The sequence below is a fragment of the Artemia franciscana genome, chromosome 8 (genome assembly GCF_032884065.1).
Source record: "Artemia franciscana chromosome 8, ASM3288406v1, whole genome shotgun sequence".
NCBI classification, from domain to species: domain Eukaryota; kingdom Metazoa; phylum Arthropoda; class Branchiopoda; order Anostraca; family Artemiidae; genus Artemia; species Artemia franciscana.
The window spans coordinates 50,588,402-50,609,543 of NC_088870.1; the positions used below are offsets into that span (position 1 = coordinate 50,588,402).

General features: G+C 33.3%; 1 protein-coding gene across 1 annotated transcript; it reads left to right on the forward strand.

The window, feature by feature from the left end:
- Positions 1–5,660: 5,660 nt before the first annotated feature.
- On the forward strand, positions 5,661–19,119 carry LOC136029843 (ATP synthase subunit e, mitochondrial-like). Its single transcript, XM_065708298.1, has 3 exons — positions 5,661–5,835; positions 15,905–16,061; positions 18,993–19,119. The coding sequence occupies exons 1-3, from the start codon at positions 5,794–5,796 to the stop codon at positions 19,046–19,048; spliced, it is 255 nt and encodes an 84-aa protein (XP_065564370.1). The 5' UTR covers positions 5,661–5,793; the 3' UTR covers positions 19,049–19,119.
- The last annotated feature ends 2,023 nt before the right edge of the window (positions 19,120–21,142 follow it).

Here is a 21,142-nt window from a genome sequence, read left to right on the forward strand (position 1 = left end):
ATTAACATTAGCCAAACTAAACTTCTCAATAGAACTTGAATGTGGTGGCTATAATGCACAAGTACTGCAAAAATCTTACAACACATTATGTGTTATGGTAACTGTTCAGTGAGAAAAAAAAATTTCCTAGTTTAGCTTAATTTGTTATATTTTTGTGCTTATCAGAAATATTTTGTTAATTTTAGGCAGCTGTTCCCCCTCAAAAAATTCTTAAACATTTGCTGGTTTATACTTAACTAGTATTCTACTGAAAACAAAAATTAGTATATATTTTGTATTGAAGAAATATAAAGCCCTTTGGATTTTTTTTTTATTCAGATTAAGCAGTTTGCTATTTTCTTTTGTTAGGCTAAGCCTGTAATAGTGCTTTATTGTGAAGAGTCAAAATTTGCAGGGACTGCAAAGGCTAGCCTGAACAATATGTTATTACAAATTCTTAGGTTAAACTTCTGTTTGGTAAAATTCTAGTTTAGATAAATTTGTATTATCTTGAAAAAAGTTTAGGTTAGGAAAATGAAACTTTTAGGGATGGGTCTAGAGACTAAACTATATCACGGGAAAGTATTTTGGAGCATCTAACTCTACTCTTTCTCTCTCTTAAAAATGTTTGCCTTAAATTACCTTAAATCACATTGTCTAATGAAATAAGGATTAAATCCTGTAGAATTGCTGGTTAGTGATGATGACAGTTGGAAATCTCAATATTTGGTCCACACCCTTAAAAATGCTTGTGTTATAAAAGTGAAACCCTTGCAAAATAAATCTTCTACTTAAATGACAAGAAAAAAGCATTTTTAGTGTCATAACTTTGCTCAATTTCAATTTATGAAGTTTCCAAGGTTTGGAAACTTTCAGGATATACATTTCCCTATATTTAAATACGAAACACTGATATGGCTTAAAATTCTACTCAAATAACAAGAATTGCATTTTCAGAGCTAAAACCAGAGAAACAGAAACTGCTTGCTGAAAATTAAGGTAAGATGTTGTTTTACCAAAATTTTAATAGTTACAGACCAGTCCAGTATGCAAAATTCCCAGATTTAAAAACAGAAGAGGGTTATCACATAAGCTTAGCAATAGCTTCTCAGAGTATGTTTTTAGCTATGGATTAATCACTGAAAGTTTCATTCACCTAACATAACCCCATTTAAAGATAGCAAAAAGTAGCTAAACTGGAATTTGACTGGAAATTTAATCTATAGCCTGGTAGGCTAGTAGAATTCCAAATCAAAACAAAAAGAAGTCAAACTAGAATTTTATCCTCTGTTTAGGGTAGCTCAACAAAGCTAAAGTCTTATCATTTAGGACTTTTTTATAGGTAATTTTGCTTTTACAGTATGAATACAACATTTTCCAATATATTACCTGAACAATTTAACCAAAGATTCCACTAATTCAGACCCTTCCTATCTCTTCAAATATACCAGAGAGTATGCTAGATCATTTTTCAATTCTCTCTGACCTCAAACTAATGTGAAATATGTCAAATCCGGAGGAAATTAAGCCAGTGCTAAATCATTTAATTATAATAGAATGACACTCTTAACCAGTTCCAGTTCCAAAAATTGTAGGGAGGTATATGGACTAACAACAAGTCCTTTCACCTCTTTGACTTCTTCTTCAGAAAAACTAGCTACTGGAAGCGCTATTCTCCTCCAGTCTGCGAACAATGGATATATACGATTATGAACAATAATACACTGTTATTGATTGTGGGAAGTGCGAGTACCTGAGCTACCTGTCCCCAGCAGTTTAAGGCACTAGGCCGGCCGTATAGTTTAACACTATACGGATGTTTTATGTTTGAAATTTTTTGCCCAAACCGACAAGTAAAAAGAGTGTTTTCGTGAACCAGTTTTGTTTGAGCTCAACCATATGTAATTTTTTCCGTTTTTGCGTTAAACATACAAGCTGGTTAAACCAAAGCTGTCATTGGTTAAACCAGCTGGTTGACGCGAAAAAAGGCCTTTAGTAAAAGTTACTTTGAAGTAACTTTTCTGTCGTTCCAGCTGCTAAATAGCATCAGCTGGAACGGAAAAAGTTACTTTTAGTAACTTTTCCGTAACTTTTAGTTACTTTTTGTCGCAGCTGGAACACGCTCCATATTTAAAAAGAATTTATCTTGTAATTTCTTCTCTTACTTCTGTCAGATTTAAAGAACTGAAATTAAGGGTCCTAAACACGAAATTTTTTGATGCCGGTTTTAGCAAATAAAGGGCCGGACGGCACATGCAACATTTTTCGGTACTTGTAAAAGCCATGCCAAATTGTAAAGATAACGGCTGCGACTTGAGCTTGGAAAGTTTTGTAGTTTCGACATTGATTTACAGAAACGACGCTAAATTCCATTGTGATCATATCAATACCGCCCTTTGCGTAAGTTTTTTAAAAGTGAATATCTATCATCACTATAATTTTGTCTATAACCCATCCAAAAACTGGGCAGAAAGCCCAGAAAAAAACAAAGTAAAAATCAAGAAAAAATGAGACAACAGGAATTAAACACATTTTGATAGCTATACATATCATGAATGGCTATAGCTGATGGCTATAGCTGAACATGAATAGCTTTATAGAAACGGAAATAGTTGACTATCATATTTAATTCCAGCCATCAGATTTCTATATATGTACGTTAAACTAGTAATTACTACAGCATCAGTACCTTTCAAAAGGGCCTCAAGCAAAAGCTGCGAAAATATACACGAGTCAAAAGGTCTTGCAACATCGAGCGCACGTAAGACGAAGAAATGACCTCTTTCTTCAACAACGTTCAGCACATTTATAAGCAGAAAAAAGCATGCTCTCTACCTACGCCACGCTGGTACTCAAACCGATGAAGAGGGGCGAACAATTTTCTTCAGTATCTCTTATGAAAAAAGACCAAAAGAGCTTGAGAGTAGTACATGGGATGGTAATAGGGCGATAAGAACTTCACAGAGAAGCGTTTTTTTGCCCTTTTTAAGGATGGGAGTTATTTGTCCGGGTATAAAATTGCAAAGGGACTACACCACAAAAAAGGATCATCTTAAATAATAGTGCTAAATGTTATTCGGTTAAAGTACCTAAAATTTGCAGGTGCCTTGCTGAAATAAAATCAGCACCAGAGAAATATGTTTTCTTTAATTTCGGAATTAAAGAGGGAACGGCACTTGGTGACAACCAAGAAAGAATTTGTCTTATTTGAAAGTACAAGTGTGCAAGTTATCAAGTTATGCAAGTAACACGTTCTTTATTCATGTATAGTATTTGCTATTTGAATACGGTGGGTATACTTGGCCTTTAATCTCAAAAAAGACAAAGTGCATTCAGGTGAACCTTTCAGAGAGTATTGAGGGTAATGTTGGAATTAATCGAAACCTGTTATGTTCACGGGTTGTCAAAAGTGTATAAATCAAGAAAAAACTGCCCATTTCATTCAAAAATATTGGCGTTTTATTTCAACAAGGACGACTACATAGTATTTTCAGCATTATCACACCAAAACTTAAAGATTCGAGGTACGTGAATTATTTTCAGTAGCTTCTTGTCAGCTATCTTGTTCTAGCTATACTCAAAAGCAAGAGCATTGTGTTTGAAAGAGGTAAGAAAATGGGAAAAATAGCTCCGAACTTTTTGCTTAAAAATTCTTAATATTCTTTGAAGAACCTAAAATAAAACTTGTTTTAAGACTAAAACAAGTCCTTAAATTTGTAGGATATATACTTTTAAAGTATTAACTTGTGTTCCTTATATAAAGGCTACTGATTCTTAATGAAGACTAAGTAATTAATCTTAATTAATGACGATAACCGTAAATCTTTTGTAATCTTCTGTAAATCTTGTAATCCATAAACATTGGCCTCAGGCGGTTTGGTGCTGCAGTGAGTTATTAGTAGTAGTAGTAGTATTTCCTATGTTACAACTACTCAATTACCTTTAATTGTTCAGAGATAACGATTGCCTTAGCACAAAAACCATTCCTTTCCTCTTCTTGAGAACCAATAGCCATATCCTGAGCTGTTTCCTGGCCATTACAATTAATATACTAGAAAGCTACATCAAAATAATAGTAATTAAGCCCAAATCAAGGTAAATTAAATAATGTTCGTTGATTGCATTGTTTTGATGTACTGTAATCGAAAATCCCTGCACTTGCATAGTTTCTTCTCAATTGGATCATTGGAGATGTGGAAAAAATTGGGGAAAAATCAAAAAGACAGATATGGTAAGGCTCAGTTTGGAGGGGAGCCAAAATTATCTGAAATATTTTCATAACAGTGTTTGAAAAAAAAATCTAAATTCTATGCATGGAATTTAAGACACTGACTTGTTCTAATTTATACTAGAGAGCCTGTGCAGATTATTATATAACTGAATGAATGTCCATGGGGTAGAGCTTGAGACTAAGAGTCTCTTTGCCATATTTCTTTCTGAATATCAAACATATGTATAATGTGTATTTTGTATTTTTGAGAAAAAACACTGATACTTATGATAAAAAGCTTTCCTAACTTATTTCCCCGATGTTAAAAATTCCAATAAGTGCGCTAATAGGTAGATAAAAAAAATTTGCCATGTTATTCAATTTCAAAACTGACTTATCTGAAATTAAGATATTGCCTTTTGATGCATAGTTAATAGTTAATTAGTTGGTGGTAAGAGCTGAAACCTTAAAAAGTTAACTTGCGCTAGAAAAAACTCGCTTTTGTAACTGTTGAAAGCATAAATAATTCAAAATTGAGTACAATTAAAAATACCGAAATTGCGAACATCTGTTTAATTTACCAACCTTTTCCTGACTATGTATTTCATTCACATAAAGAAAATTGAAACCTAACACTTTAAAGACAACCATTTTTCTTGGCTTGGGTAAGTTTTATTTTAAATAAATTTCTTTACCCATGTATAGAAATTTATCCACCGTCAATGGATCAACTGTCTTAACTGACTTTGACAAAATTTAACATTGCATAATTTTTACTTATATTACCAATCTATCAACTGCCAACAGAGCAACTGTTTTCATGGGCTTGTGTGCAATTTAATTTTGTTGTTTTTATGTGCATTGCTACAGATCTGTAAAATAAAACTAGAGCATTTGCACATTTAAGTAAAATTACATATTTGGATTTACCACAGGCAGAATCTTTCTTCTATGGATAGTTTTGACAATCAGTAAGAACCAAAGAAATAACGGTCACGATCACAAGCCCATCTTGCGCTTTACGGAGCCTTTCTAGTGCTAAAAGGTTAGGCACACGTAGCCTTTTTCGGGCAGCGATTTCAACTGCTCAGATGGCAACCGAAAGCAGAACAAAAACAATCATGGACATCATTAATCAACTACAAATTATCAATAGTTCCATGGTTGATCTCAACTTATTATTAGGGTTTATTATTATTATTATTATTAAGTTCTTCTATTATTTACATTTTTAAATTTCTTTTCTTTGAAATATATTAAGTAGATTTTTAAGTTCTTTCATTATTAAATTATGAAGTGCTTTCGTTATTAAACATATCATTATTAATATTATTATTTAGCTTTTTTCGCTTTCCAGATGAAGAAAAGGAAACGATTGAGGAATTTTTTTACGATCACGATGAAATTTGCCGCTGTTTTCGTTAATCGGCACCGAAAACTAGAAAATTTTTCAAGTTCAAATAGGCGCTGTTTCTATTGCAATTCGGCCCAAAAGAGACCTGCATGTGTGTAGTGCTTAAATCCTTACGCCACCTGCTTATAGAAGAGTGGGAAATAAAATATAAATTTTCTCGTTTTCTGTCATCAGTTGTGCTAGACCCAAAATGTCTTTTGCTCCTCCAGTTAATGTGTCTCCTCTCATCCGTGTAAGTTTATTGTACACCTTAAGGTGCCCTTGGTAAAATTCTAGCGAGGCTTTTTTTCCTATCTTGTAAAGTAGACAGACTAAAGACCCAGGGAAGGTAGGCTAGTTTAATATATGGGACTCCACTTCTCCCTTCCCTATATAATGTAGACTATTGCACACTACTGCTTATTTTCTGCTCAATTTTGGAATTGTTCCCTCTGCAACTCTAAATAGGCTACTTGTAGTTTGGCCACATAAATTGAAAAAGTTTACAATGTAAAGATAGGGTGATTCTTCAAAGTAACCTATCTTATCACCTGAAGATGCAAAAGTGATTAGAAGGCAACCAGACCTTCTCCCATACCCCTTTTACTAGACAGCTACCCCTAGATACAGCCTTGAAGGCAGGTATTCAAAAAGGGCTAAACCAGAGGCTAACAGCCTCTGATTAAGGGCTTTTTTGAGTTGTTGAGGAAGTAATTATGAAATTTCTTCCCTTGAGATAATTCATGCTTTCAATTTGTAAATAAATTTTTCATTATTCTAGCTTCAAACACTTTATCCTTATAGTGGTTTGGGTAAATTTCTAGTTAATTGACTTCTTGCTATCTCGGAAAGGGTTTAGGTTAGGAAAATGAAACTTTTAGGGATGAGTCTACAGGCTAAAGTATGTCCCGGGAAGGTATTTTAAAGTACCCACCTCTACTTCTTCTCCCTCTAGAGGGTCCTGAAATTTGCCTGCATGATAGGTCTACACCTATTGAAATTTTGACAAAACAACATTTTACCTTAATTTTCAGTTACTAGTTGCCTTTTCTCTGCCTTTAGTTCTGGGAATTCAATTCATGTTATTTGAGCAGCATTTTGAGCCATATTAATGTTTTTTTTCAAAACTTAGGAAATGTATTTGTATATCTTTAAAACCTTATAAAATAGATTTGAGCAAAGTTAAGAAGCTGAAAACAATTTTGTTGTACTTCAATTAAGTAGAAGATCTATTTTGCAAGGTTTCATTTTTATAACACACATATTTTTAAAGGTCATCACAGGTCAGGGCCCTCTACAGGGAGAAGGAGTGGAGGTAGTTGCTTCAAAATACCTTCCCAGGACATACTTAAGTTTGTAGAGTCTTCCCTGAAAGTTTCATTCTCCTAACCTAAACCCTTTCTGAGATAGCAAGAAGTCAATTAACTAGAATTTTACCGTGGTTTGTACCCTTGAGGAACTAGATAAACAAGCTTAAAAACTGATGTTTTTTAATGTAAGCACACATTTTTACTTTTAACAGTTATATTGGATCAAATGTAAGCAGAAAATAAGTAGTTAGGTACAATAATCTGCATAGAGAGTCAAGGGGTGGAGTCAGGGACATAAAAATACCTTCTCAGGGCATACCTTAGTCTGTAGATTTGTCTCTGAAAGATTCATTTTTCTAGCCTAACCAGTTTCCAAGATAACAAAAAGTACTATTACTTATCTGGAATTTTAATGTACCTTTTTTGCAATCTAATTTCCTTTAATATTCCTTTAATATTACTTTAAATTGCACTTGTCAGCAATAAGAGCAGGTCCTGTGGATAATGGTCAATGATGATGATGACTCAGCTTATTAGGTGCTGCTCATATCCTACTGTAAGCCAAGGCTTCCTTCACTAGGCTTTGTCAACTTCAGACTTTAAGGCTTCAACACCAGGAGACATAACATCATTTTGGCTTGGAGTTACATAGGCTGACTTTGCAATTAGAAAAGAATTTGTTTTGCAGCCTAGTGTTAGTGCATTTTTGGTAAAGCTTCAAGGGGTTGCCTCTTTCACTTGCTTAACTGACAATCTGGAACATATTAGTAAGAGAGAGAGAGAGAGAATTATTTTAAAAATGACTTTCACAGTGCATGGCACCAAATTAGTGCTTTATGTCAGGTATTACAGTCAGATCAAACTTGTCAAATAAAAAAAAAGGGAGAAAAACACAGACACAATATCAGACAGACACTTGTCAGATTAAAACAACTGATCATCAAGTAAAAAATTGAGTCAATACAACAAATTCACTGATACTCTTCCTGTATCTCTTGTGGATTGGTGAGAGAGATTGAAGGGTAGGGACTTTCTGCAAGTTGGGTCTTTGAGGTCAGGATCTTAAAGGTTAAAATGCAGGGGGGAAATCCTTGGAACTGGGTTTTTTTTTATGCCTTTTTTGCAAAACCAGGTACACAGGATTGTTCTTCTCTCTGATAGGGTAGTGAGCTGGAAATGCTTAAGAAGAAAGTGACATGGCAGTTTACCTTGACCATAGATAATTCTTAATGCTCACTTCCAGACTTACTATTAAATAAGATTGGGAAGTAGTTAAGCCAAATTGGACAAGAATATTCAAGAAAAGGGCAGATGATGCTTGTATAAATTCTGATTGCAGGGAATGTATAAATTCTGATTGGATTGCAGGGAAAGAAAACTTGAAGAAAAATTTAAGTGAAGAAAGTCCCAAATTAGCTTGCTTTGTGATCTTAGTAATGTGGACCAACAACTTCAGATTGCTCAAAATATTGATACCAAGGAGTTTGTACTTCTGGGTAGACATCTCTGGAGGGATTAGTTGCTTGAATGAAGGTGTACTCTTTGAGAAACTGATAGTCATGATATTTGACTTTTTGGTATTCACAGTCATAGCATCTCTGGAAATATCTTCCATGATTTCCATGACTGAGCTCTTCAAATATTTCCAGTAAGGACATGTTATTGACAAATTTTCTGCAGTAAGGATGTTCAGTAGTAAGTCCATTTATCAGGAGCAGGCCAAGGAGGGTACCCTGGGGCACACCACAGTAAACTGGAAGGAGATCTGAATAGACAATCTTATACTTCACACATTGAGTTCTACTGGAAAGGAAAGATGCTATTATTCTAACAAGGTTTGGGTTAACATGAGATTCTTTTAGGAGTTTTTCAACTAAAACATTGTGGTTAATCAGGTCAAAAGCTTTTTGGAGGTCTATTAGAAGTAGATTTAGTCAAACATCAGGGTTTTCCAAATTTTATATATTGTATCCAGTAACCTTACAAGATAATTGGTAGTAGAAAGGCCACATTGATAACAAAGTTGCTTTGGGTCAATAAGTTCTTCAATTTTTGATTTGAGCCAATCAGTCAGAAAGCTTTCATATAATTCTGACAAAACTTGAGGTAAGTGTAATTGGTCAAACCCCATTGAAACCCTCCTCAACACCCTTTTTCTGAATTGGTGTCATGAATCCCTGCTTCCAGGTGTCAGGGTAGCATCCACTTTCAGTGACTACAGAAAATATCTGCCAGTGATAAGGATAGCTTGTCAGCAAAGGCTTTGACAAGTACAATCAGAATATCTGATGGGCATGTACTTGTCCTTTTTAGGTTATTTATCTTCTTCTTCATATCCTTTGGTGATATATAGGGAAGGTTTTCATCCTGATTATGGGGAATAGACTCAAAGAGTCTCTGCAGAAAGTGGAAGTAATGCCTAGATAATCTTGGCAAGGTGTTTGTTGAGATCATTGGCAGTTTTAATACTAGGCTCATCAAGCTGGAAATCAATATTAATAATTTGTTGGCCAGAAAGTTTTTTAACTAGGTCATACCACTTCTTGGGGTTGTAATTAAAAATATCCTTCATAGTATTTTTATAGTACATGCAGCTGCTTTTTGATTTTTTTTTTTTTTATCATTTTATGCATATGGTTGGCTTCATCTTTTTTACCATTACAAAGTAAATGAATTTTTTCTTTGATCTTGGCTTTTAGAGGTTCATTACATAGGGTTTATCATTTGAACACTTTTTAGTTTTCTGTATAGATGACATCTTAAAATGAGCTTCCTTTGGTTGTGGGTATATTTACCACTTGCTTTAGGTGTAGACCCCTGCATAGGTATTCAAGTTTTAGTTCATTGGGATCACCAAGGGGTAAAATCCCAGTGTTAGGGAATCTTGAGAGAGCAAAATCAGCACTGGCTTGAAGTTTTTCAACAAACTTTTGTCAAATTCCTGCATGCTGACCTGGGGAGTAATATAAATTACATAGTAGTATATTAGACAGTGGATGAGTGAGTGCTTTCAGTTTAATACTTATCCACATGATTTCATTATAATCACCAATGCTGGGGATTATGATCAGTTTTGGACTAAGTTCCTCACAGCACAGCAAGAGAAGTACTCCACTACGCTTACCAAGTGGGTCATTAGTTGGCCTCAGTTTCCAAAAAAAAATTGTAGTCCAAAGCTTTCAGGGAGTCAGGGTGTTGTGCCTGGACTTCAGTTACAGCAACAAGGTGGGAATTTCTGAGATTTGCTGTAATAGCCAGTTCTGTTATTTTCTCAAAGTTGAGACTCTCAGCATTACAGAGTAATAAATTTGGAAAATGGTATCTTGAACCAAACAAAGAAGGAACTGTTTTATTTTTATTTTTAGAGCTCTAGGGAATAATTGAGGGATGTCTGAAGAGTGAACAGGTGAGAATGTGGTTTCACAAATGAGGGTAAGACTGGAAGAAGGTTTAGGGGGTCTAAAGGGCTGTCTGGATCATTATTTGGGTAACTAGACAGGGAAAAGTCCCTGCCAAAATCAGATAACCTGTCCTGTGCATTCAAGGGGAAAGTCAGTAAGAATTCCAAAAGAGGCTGGTTCTTTTTAGGGGGACTGTGTTTTATTACATAAAATAGGTATAAATTAGCTTCATGTTTGATGTGATCATCAGTTTTGATCTTGATGAAGGTAAATAAATTGGCTTTGCTGCAGTCATTCTGTTGTGTACTGGAGTATGCTGATTTAACCTGTTGCCAATTTTCACAAAAACTTTGCAAGTTTCAACTAGTGTGTAGGAGAAAAGAATTTTTACTTAAAATTGGTATAAATTAGCTTCATTTTTGTATTTTGTCATCAATTTTGATGTTGATGAAGGGCTTACCCTCACTCATTTTATTTTGTTCTGGAATCTGCTGATTTAACCTGTTGGCAAAGTTTACCAAATTTCAAAAAATTGTGTATTTGGAAGGAGGAATGGGTCCTTTGCAATCAGAGAAAACCAACTAGGGGACCAGTCATTGCACCCCACCTTGTGAATTTTTTCGGATGGAAATAAGGCAAAGGTTCAATTAGGCAAGGACTCATAGGTTTTTTGTGGACTAGCCTAGTCTGGGGGGAGAACTTTTGTCTGGGCATGGAATGTGGCCAAAACTACAAGTTCTGTCAACACAAATTACAATACTACATAAATCTACATGATCAAAAGAGCAGTTGCTATTTCTACAACGTTTCGACCTAAAATTATGGCATACCTATAAAAATTTGCACATCTTTTTCATTTTACAAAAAAAAAAACACTCTAAACAAATCTAAATATCATGTTGAATTTGCAAGGTTGTTGTGTAACCTGACCTGCATGTACAGCATTCAAATTTTGGATCATCTTATTACATGTTGGCTTTAGGCTATAATACATTGAACTTGGCACTAAAACAGGGTTATTTTCTTTTGTTGAGGTATTGCAGGCACCAAGACTGCTATTATGCAGTAAACTTGGCAGTAAGGTAAGGTCAATAACATGCAATGAGTTGCTGCTTGAATTTTGGTTAGGATAGTAATATTTGCTAGGTGGTGGACTTTTTTCAACAGGGGCAGAAGGTTTTGTTATTTTGTGACTATGTAGTTGGCAATTTAGTTGATTTATTGCTGCAGCACTTATGAGCAAGTCTTCAATCAGCTTTTTTATTTGAGTACCGAGGGAGCACCGATTTTAGTGAAAAGAAGTCAACTCGTGCTCCATTTTAGCTATGTAAGCCTGTCAAAGGGCGATATCCAACTGAAGTCAGGAAATTTTGTGGTTTTGCTTGATCACTTCCTGATAGGAAGTTCCAGACTCAGCTTTGATTTTGTTGAGTTTATCTTGAATGCTTAAAGCTTTTGAATCTTTCTGAGCAATCACTTTGTTATTTTTGTAAACAGTCTCATGAAGAGAGGCTACTTCCTGATTGAGTTTGACACAGCTAGTACATGAAAAAGTACTCAAAACTATAGAACTTGACCTGTGTGTACTCTTTCTGGTGCCTTTGACACAGGTTAGATTAACTTTGGTTGCTTTTGCTTTGCTGAAAGTTGGGGTTACAGTAGTGTCAGGGTTTGACCTGAAAGTGTTTGTGGGCACTGGAGTTGGTGGAACTCTTGCTGCCTGACAGGGAGGCAAAGCCAGTCAGGCTGGGCTTCACATCCGCCAATTGTTATACTGGCACGTTTAACATGTAGTCACTGAAGAACATTTACTGCACTGAACTGTTTCTGCTGTTGCTCTTATTCTACACTCAGGGCAAATAAATTCAGCGTTTGCAGGTTTGCCCATTTTTCAGTAAATCAATAAGAAAAACAGCAAAAATCAAGTGAGAGGGGAGTTGGGGAAACTGTAATAGCAAAGCCAAAAAATTTGTCAAGAGTGCAATAGTAAAAGTGGATCTTCAACCAATAATGACTGGCAAGGTCAGGACAGGCACTGGTTCCTCCTCTGGAAAAGCCTTTACTACACTCCCGCATTATCACTGAGAGCCTGTCATAAGTTAAGAAAATATTTACTGCAGCACTTTCTGACCAGTATCACAATTCCATAAATCCTGCTTCTTGCATCACAGCACAGTGAAATGAATATATGTCTTTCCGCGACAAATGTAAAAATTGTCCAAATTGTAAATGAATATCCTGAATCTATGTCCCTTTAACCCATAGCAAAATATTGTGAAGTAACAGTCATTGAATTAGCTATGGTCACTGAATCAGTTCAGGTCCAAAGCACTGAATTAATGCAAGTTGAAAGCAAGCTTTAAAATGCAGTAGATCCAAAAAGACATTCTCACTCTTGGGACCAAATGAAATATATAGTTCAAATAATATAATCCAAGTTAAATGTGAACTATTTTCAAGTTCAAATTTGATTCTGAAATTATTTCAATAAAAGACCATAGGGAATCACAGTTGTCTTACTGCATTTACATTCTTACTCTGTGAATAAGGTTATATACAAAAAGAGGTGTTTATAGTATGAACTCTGAATCAAGACTGAAAGTGTCTTTTTCATAGGCTATTCCCAGTTAGCTAAAGCTCCAGTGGGCTAGCCTGTGTTCCATTTTAAGTGAAAATTTGGTAAATGTTAAATAAAAGACAGATATCAAATAGAAAAAAAAATGAAGACGGCAAATTTGTTGATGCAGTCCACTCCACAGAAGGAAACATGATAAAAAAACAACAACAATTGTTACATCAAAATTTGCCTAAAATGTATTCAACAGACCATATGTAAACCTCTCACAAGTCTAGAATTTGGGCAGTTGAGAAGAAAACATGTTAAGAAAAGAATTCTTGCTTCATAATATGCAGGAAATTTCTCTTAAGTCTTTCTTACAACATCCTCCCACCCCAACCTGAGATGACCTGCTTTTTGTTTGGCCCTGGAGGATTGGCCAAAAAGGACAATCTTTGGTAATCTGTCATCTTGTATCTGCAAAATATGCCATGGCCATCTCCACGTTTCTCTTGTTAAAGCTTTAGAAAGTGGGATTGAACCCCACTTTTTGTCCAGCTTTCTGGTTGAGATACAGTCAGTCAGTTGGCTACCCTAAACAATCCAATGGTGAATTCTCTGGAAAACAAGTAAAACATGCAAACTACGAGTATCAGGGCTATAGAGAAACTCTTCCTTCCATGAGATATTAGGGAAATTAAAGTCACATGTCACAAGAAAATCACCTTTGAAATTTCCAATGGTTTTATGAAATATGTTTGAGAGTGCATATTTGGTATCTAAGCAGGAAAAGCATACACATCCGTTTGTCTAAGAAGAAGTTGACAAATTTATTTGCAAGAAAAGAAGAATAAACTATTGATTGGGATATTGTCAACTGAACCCAGAAAGAAGAGGGGCATGATCTGAAATTCAGGATGTAGACCTCAATTCTCATCAGTTGATTAATCTTGGTTGGTATTGGTCCTTGATTTCAAACCAAACAGTCTCTATAGAGGGCAGGCTAGATTCTATATTCAGTTCCTGACAGCATATCCAGCTTTTACACAAGCTAAGACTCCATGTTTATATTATTTTGATGGGAGGTTGGAGATGATTTGTTAGCTGGGTAAAAAAGACCCAGCAACCAAAGCATCATTTTGATGCTTTATATGCCAGCAATGGCTCAGGAGGATTTTATCCCTTATGTATACAAACTTGTATGTATATGTATATATACAAGCTTGTTCCTCGTGCCTGTAAAAAAAGAACCAGCAACTAATGCATCAATTTGATGCCTTATGTGCCAGCAATGGCTCTGGAGTATCTTTATCCTTTATGTATCTTTATCCTGGTTCTGCCAGGAGTTCCTTTACAATTGGGAAGCTGCAGAATCCTCCACAAGAGTCTAGATCAACCAATTTACACCAAAACGAATATTTTTCATCACTGGAGAATCACAAGGATAGAAAATCCTTATGTTGCTCCAAGCTGTGGTTTAAGGTAATTGAAGGTAATGTATATAATCTTGTATACATATGTATATATACAAGCTTTATTTTATTTCAAACTTGTTACTTGTCCCTTTAAAAAGACCCAGCAACTAAAGCATCAATTTGATGTCTTACATGGCAACAATGGCCCTGGATGATCTTTATCCTTTGTTTGTCTTAGGACATTGTTTTATTATTTTTATTTTATTTTAGGACATACCTCAGTAAGTAGAGCTGAATCATAATGTTTCCTATAAATTAGTATTAGTAATTAGCATAAAATATTCATTTAAAGTTTGGAATTTTACCATCCTATGAAAAAAAATTACTGTTCTTCTACTTGTTGTTCATTGTTTATGATGGAAAGGCATTGTGGTCTTTGTTGCTATTTGTTCCAGGGTAATCTCCTGTCCAACAAGGAATATTATCTTATAAGAAGTGACTGGCATGCAAGATGTATGCATTGATTTTCTTTCCAACAACACATATTTATAGGGGGTTCAGTATCAAAGTGGACCAAGTCTAATATTTGCAACTCTTAAAGTTACAACACATCAACTGAAGTTAGTACTGCTTTAGTACGTATTCTTCATCTTGATCTGTGATTTGCTCCATAGTTGATTATATGGATGGTCAAACGTCAAATGCATCCCACTAGTACTTCCAGAGAACACCATTTCATTTGACATCTAGTAACTACTTGAGAATTTTATCATTGGGTGCTGAGACGGTTGTTTCTGAGCTACAGTGGTTAACTACATAACAGGAGAAAAATTGTTGTTGGTGTTGAATTTTGACAGATGGCTTCTTTGAATGTCCTCTCTTGTCAGTGCCAATATTTTGGGAAGTATTCATAGCTAAGATGAAACAAATCTACTCTACTTTGGTTGTGTGCTGGTTGAGGTTCTACTTTTGTTGTGTGTTTGGTTGTTAATGTGTTTGGTGTTTTTGTGGGCAATTCATTGTATATCTCACTGCAAATTGGTTTTGCAACAATTTACTGGTTTTCACAAGATTGTAACTTAATATAAAGATTCAGTTTTAGTTGGTCAATTTTGTTGATAGTTTTATTTTAGAATTGAAATACTAATTCCACTTGAATGCAGGACCTAATTTGACAAGAAGACCTTCATAGTTGTAAAGCATAACCAACTGATCAGTTGAGGAATATAGTGTTAGCATGTATACAGTTTTGCTTCAGATCCGTATTTTCTCAGGTCATAATTATTAGGTAAAAAAAGAATACTTCTGCGGTCCCACATTGAATGTAGATTATCCATGGCAAAATTAATCATGTTTAAAGGACTCCTGTCAGGTGAGAGAACAGTGGAATATATTTTATGTCTTGACCAACCCTATTCCCCTCCCTTCACATGAGAAAGTATCTTATCCATGCCTGAGAGTCAGGTATGTATGCACTAATGATTATAAAAGTGACTGTTTCATATTGAGAAAATCTGCTGAATTGTTTTAATTTTTATTTTTGTTTAATTGTTTTAATTTATGTTTACTTGTTTATCTGTTTATTAATTGTTTAATGTTTGGTCTATATAATTGTTTTAATTAATATTTTAATGTCAAGGCTGGAAGATATGGTGCACTAGTTGTCGGAATTGTGTATGGTAGCTACAGATTTGGGTCATTGCAAAAACGTGAAAATGAATGGAGGGTTGAAGAAGCAAGGCGAAAGGTTATTAGGGATGCCTTAAACGCTGAAAATAAAGCTAAAGCAACAAGAGGTAAGACTAGGTCAATTCATTAAATAATGTAAAGACAAAAACAGTCTCATTAAACAGCTTTCTTTTCCCTATCATTTGGGATGTTAGTGACCAAATGTATATATATATATATATTATATATATATATATATATATATATATATATATATATATATATATATATATATATATATGGAGGTGAATACTAACAGTTTAGTTGAATTAAACCTTAGTTTGTGCTTTTTAATGTTGTACAACCAAATTGTAATTTTTTCCTTTTTATTTTTTAATTTTAATTATATTTATTAGTTCTGTTCTATCCTTAGTTTCTATTTCTTAATTATTTTTATTTAATTATGAATAACTTATAATTGTTAATATTTTTAAGTATTCTATTTCTTAATATTTACTTAATTTGAATGTTAAGTCCTAGTTAAGGGATCACACCCAATTCAGTTATAATACTATTATCATAATTCAACAAGGAACACATTAGTCTTACATAATAATAAATTTAGCTTGTCTTTCCTTCATATTAGTAAGAATTAGTTTGAGCTTATACATAAACCAGAATTTGACCAAGTTTCAAGACTTTGTAAATTACAAATATTGAACCTTAACTTCTAATCACAACTTATGATTAAAATCAATGGTTGTGGATGCTGAGCCATGGCTAATTGTAGAAAAAGCCAAGACAGATAGTCTGATTGAGCGAGAGTCAAATCTGGCATTAACCCCCTTATTAGAATTGTATAAAAAATGATGTTCATGTGTTAATAGATAAGTCTATCTATTATCCATCCATGCATCATTCCTAGGACAGAAGAACTAAGATAGATAGTAATAGAGCTAAGATAGTCATAGAACCTATAGTTTTCCAAGTGTTTGGTTAAATGGAAATTACAAATATTGAACTTTAACTTCTAATCACAACTTAAATTTGTTAAACAAAATTCTTACTTTTTCAATAAAATTCTAGTGTTTATATATCTTTGTTGATATTCTTTTATATCTATTATGAGGATAGGATCATTTATTAATCAATGTTCTGTATGCATACATTTCTCACTTATTTCATCTCCATCCCTGTATACCTCGATTTGGCATGTATTATACCTATTACATTATACCTTATATTTTATATACAAACATTATTATATACATTATATCTATGATTAGACATGTCTAATGGCTAAATTTATGCATAATTGTCCCTAGACCCTTACATGTACTTGATGTGATGTGTTTGATGTTTAACTGATTGTCTCATGATTCATGTTCTGATTTAAGAATATTTAACTTGATTTAGGCATGTATTATACCTATTACCTATTACATTATACCTTATATCTTGTATACAAACATTATTATATACATTATACCTATGATTTAGACATGTCTAATGGTTAAATTTGTGCATAATTGTCCCCAGACCCTTACATGTACTTGATGTGAAGTGTTTAATGTTTAACTGCTTGCCTCATGATTCATGTTCTGATTTAAGAATATTTGACTTGAAATGCAAATTTGGCTATTTTTTAGCTTGTGTAAATAAAGTATTATCTTGATTAATTGTATTACAATGATTTTTCTGCACTATCTGGTATATACTTAGGTAATAAATTTATTATAGATGTACAGAGACAAAAGGTATTAAATATTTTCTACGTTTGGGGGATATCCCGAAATTACCCTCTTAAGCCCCCTCCTTTAAAGAGGAATTCCAAAACATGTCCTTTGTTGCAAATATTCCTATATTTTTCTTGAAATTTTACAAGTTTAGTTTTGTAATCGTCTGCAAGGAAATACTTGGAAAACAGAAAGCTGCATTTAATTGATGATAAATTATTTTGTGAATATTGTCACGAGCATTGCTTTCATTTTTTGTTAGCTTTTGACAGTATGCTTTGATTGAAAACAAGAAGGAGCTTAAAGAAGATAAGATACTTGAATAAAATATATCTTTTTGAGGCTCTGGGTCCGTAACTTTTAGTTACTCCTTGTTTTGCCTGTTCCAGTGATCAGAATTTCAAAAAAGCATATGTCTCTTTTGGTTCTGAGCTTGAGTCAGTGGCAGGTGCCACTAGCGGCTGGTGTATCAGTTTCATTGGTCGTTGCTGGCTGCCAAAATTAAGTGTGGTTGGTTGGCTAGAGGAGTTTTTAGCTTATCTGTGCTTTCTAATATTATTGCCTTTGTAACGTTATCCTTTCTAAAACTGTAGTTAAAAGAGTTTAAATGGAGTTTTTCTAATTCTACATCAATATTTTTCATTTTCACACGATGCAAAAAAGAATTTTGCACCTTGTATTTGTCAGATATTTTACAACGCAAACTCCCCTTTTTAAAATAGTACTTTGACTGTTACTTGCATTTTTATTTGTTGAATTTGTCTCTATTTTCAACTAATGTTCATTATAACAAATTTAAATTATTTAAAACGCAAATCTTAAACACATTTTTATATATTGAATCTGTTCTAGTTTCAATTATTGTTTAGCACAACAATCTTGCTTCTGTTAGCTTAATTTATTGATTACCTTCATTCTGTTTCTGTTTATCAACACACGATTGCTAGTAAGGGATGGAATATTGGAGAGGTTTTGGTGCCCCCACCCCCTAGGGCACGATCAAGTATTTTTGTTGTAGGGGGATTTACAAAAAAAAACTTTAAAAGTATATCAAATTATATATATATATATATATATATATATATATATATATATATATATATATATATATATATATATATATATATATATATATATATATATATATATATATATATTTACGAGTCGTTTTTACGAGTCGGATAAACAATACAGGGGGAGGGTCACACTCCCTAACCCTCCCTCTAGATAAGGTCTAGCCCCCCTCAAGCGAAACAGAAAGTTTTTTTTTGCTGTTGTATTTACTGGTTTCCAGGCTTTTTACCTACTTTTTTTCTTTTTCAGAGGAGATGCTATACCTAGCCAAAGAAACTGGAGTGAAGGTGCCAGAAAACTTTTAAAATATATTTGGGATGTTTTGGAAAGTATTTCTAAATATTCTAGTGTAAAAAATTAAATTGTCTATTACTAATAGTTCTCTTCCATTTAATGAAAAAACGAAGGTAGTTTGAACATTACATTGGTCCTGGTGTTGCAAGATAAGACTGAGTTTGATTGAGTCTTAAACGCCAACTACACTGGACAGAGGTGTTAAAATTCCAGAGCCATTTTCTCCAAAATAGAGTCCCTCTCCTCGCTCCAATTATTTTCTATCAATGCTTTTTTAAACACAAAAATTACTAGCCGATTTTTTTTCAGTACCAGAAACCGAGTTCGCCTGCTAAATGAATTCCTGACATGAAAACTGTGTCTGGCGTATTTCCCCATCGTTTAACCCCCTCCCCCTGTGCAAATGCAATCCCCCCTTGCCTTGATTCACACAAGTAAAATATTTTTGTGCCATTTTTCTAGACTTAGATGTATAGACATTCATTGAATTTTTTGCATAGTCAATTTGTGAATTAGTGACCTCAAACTATACAAAGGAAAACGAAGCTTGCTTTACTAAATATCCAGTCTGAAATAACAACATTTTTAGTTGAATATCTTGCTGAGATCACTCTCAAAGTTCAATTGACTTGTTCTGTCAGCTCATAAGATTCAATTGAAACTAAAAAATTGCTGAATACGAATTTGGCACAAATAGCGGATCAAATGCATTGCAGAATTAATCCAAGTCATAACGATTAAGAATAGTAATGACATGATTGATTTTCATTCATCCCTTATCCAACTGTCAAACTTCATTTTACAGTTTTATCTGCTTTTTTGGTCTCGAATTTCATGTAGCTGCGGATTCAAGAAAAAAGTTAAGAGAGCTGGATATATATATATATATATATATATATATATATATATATATATATATATATATATATATATATATATATATATATATATATATATATATATATTTATATATTTATATATATATATATATATATATATATATATATATATATATATATATATATATATATATATATATATATATATATATATATATATATATATATATATATATATATATATATATATATATATATATATATATATATATATATATATATATATATATATATATATATATATATATATATATATATATATATATATATATATATATATATATATATATATATATATATATATATATATATATATATATATATATATATATATATATATATATATATATATATATATATATATATATATATATATATATATATATATATATATATATATATATATATATATATATATAGCCCAGTGGTTTTGCCACCAAGCCCCAGCACTTGGTACGCGGCAGGCTTCTAAATATGGATTCTCATTGTCGCTTGTCTTCTAACGGTAGACGTGAGCCTCTTCTTTATGTCACGACGGCAACACAGGTTCGTTACGACCATCCTGGGAAAAGTATGGATTCTCTCTGTGAAAGTCCTGATCTATTTATATCATTCTTGTGACCTGAAATGTCAATGATGTAATATATATTATAATAATAATAATAAGAATAATTTATTTTTGACTCGCTATAAAAATCAAAGCGGAGTATCAATAAAAGAAAGAAAACAAACACTACACAAAACAGAAAAAACAAGAAACTAAAGCAAACGAGTAAGGCCTCCGTGGGCGGGCAGATACTTATAAGTAGACTGGGGTATTTTGCCAGCAAGCTCTGTGAGCTTCGACCCAATATCCGGTAAACTATAAATAGATATGAGGCTCCTATTCCTATACCATGGAGGCATATACAATAGAAAACGGGAAAACCGAAAATAATAAGAACGAATTGAACTGATATCTTTTTATGAAAAATAGGGTAAATACCAGAAAGAAACAAAAGCGAATGATCTGTAAAAACCGAATATAATTTAGCAAGAGACTTTCTATTGTATCTTCCTCGGTTAGCAACAATTTTAGAGTAACTTAATTGGATTTTCTTCTTGCAATCAGCAACAGTGAGAGTCCGTAAGGATTTTAGAGTTTTACTAACGTTAATTCCCAGCCACCGAAATGAAGAAACCGACGGGATAGAAAAGATCCACAGA

What these genes read in the sequence shown, in the direction of transcription:
- LOC136029843 (XM_065708298.1), top strand. Translation starts at nt 5,794, where the DNA reads ATGTCTTTTGCTCCTCCAGTTAATGTGTCTCCTCTCATCCGT. An exon ending in ATGTGTCTCCTCTCATCCGT is followed by an intron (nt 5,836 to 15,904) that starts GTAAGTTTATTG and finishes TTTAATGTCAAG; the next exon opens with GCTGGAAGATATGGTGCACT. An exon ending in TAAAGCTAAAGCAACAAGAG is followed by an intron (nt 16,062 to 18,992) that starts GTAAGACTAGGT and finishes TTTCTTTTTCAG; the next exon opens with AGGAGATGCTATACCTAGCC.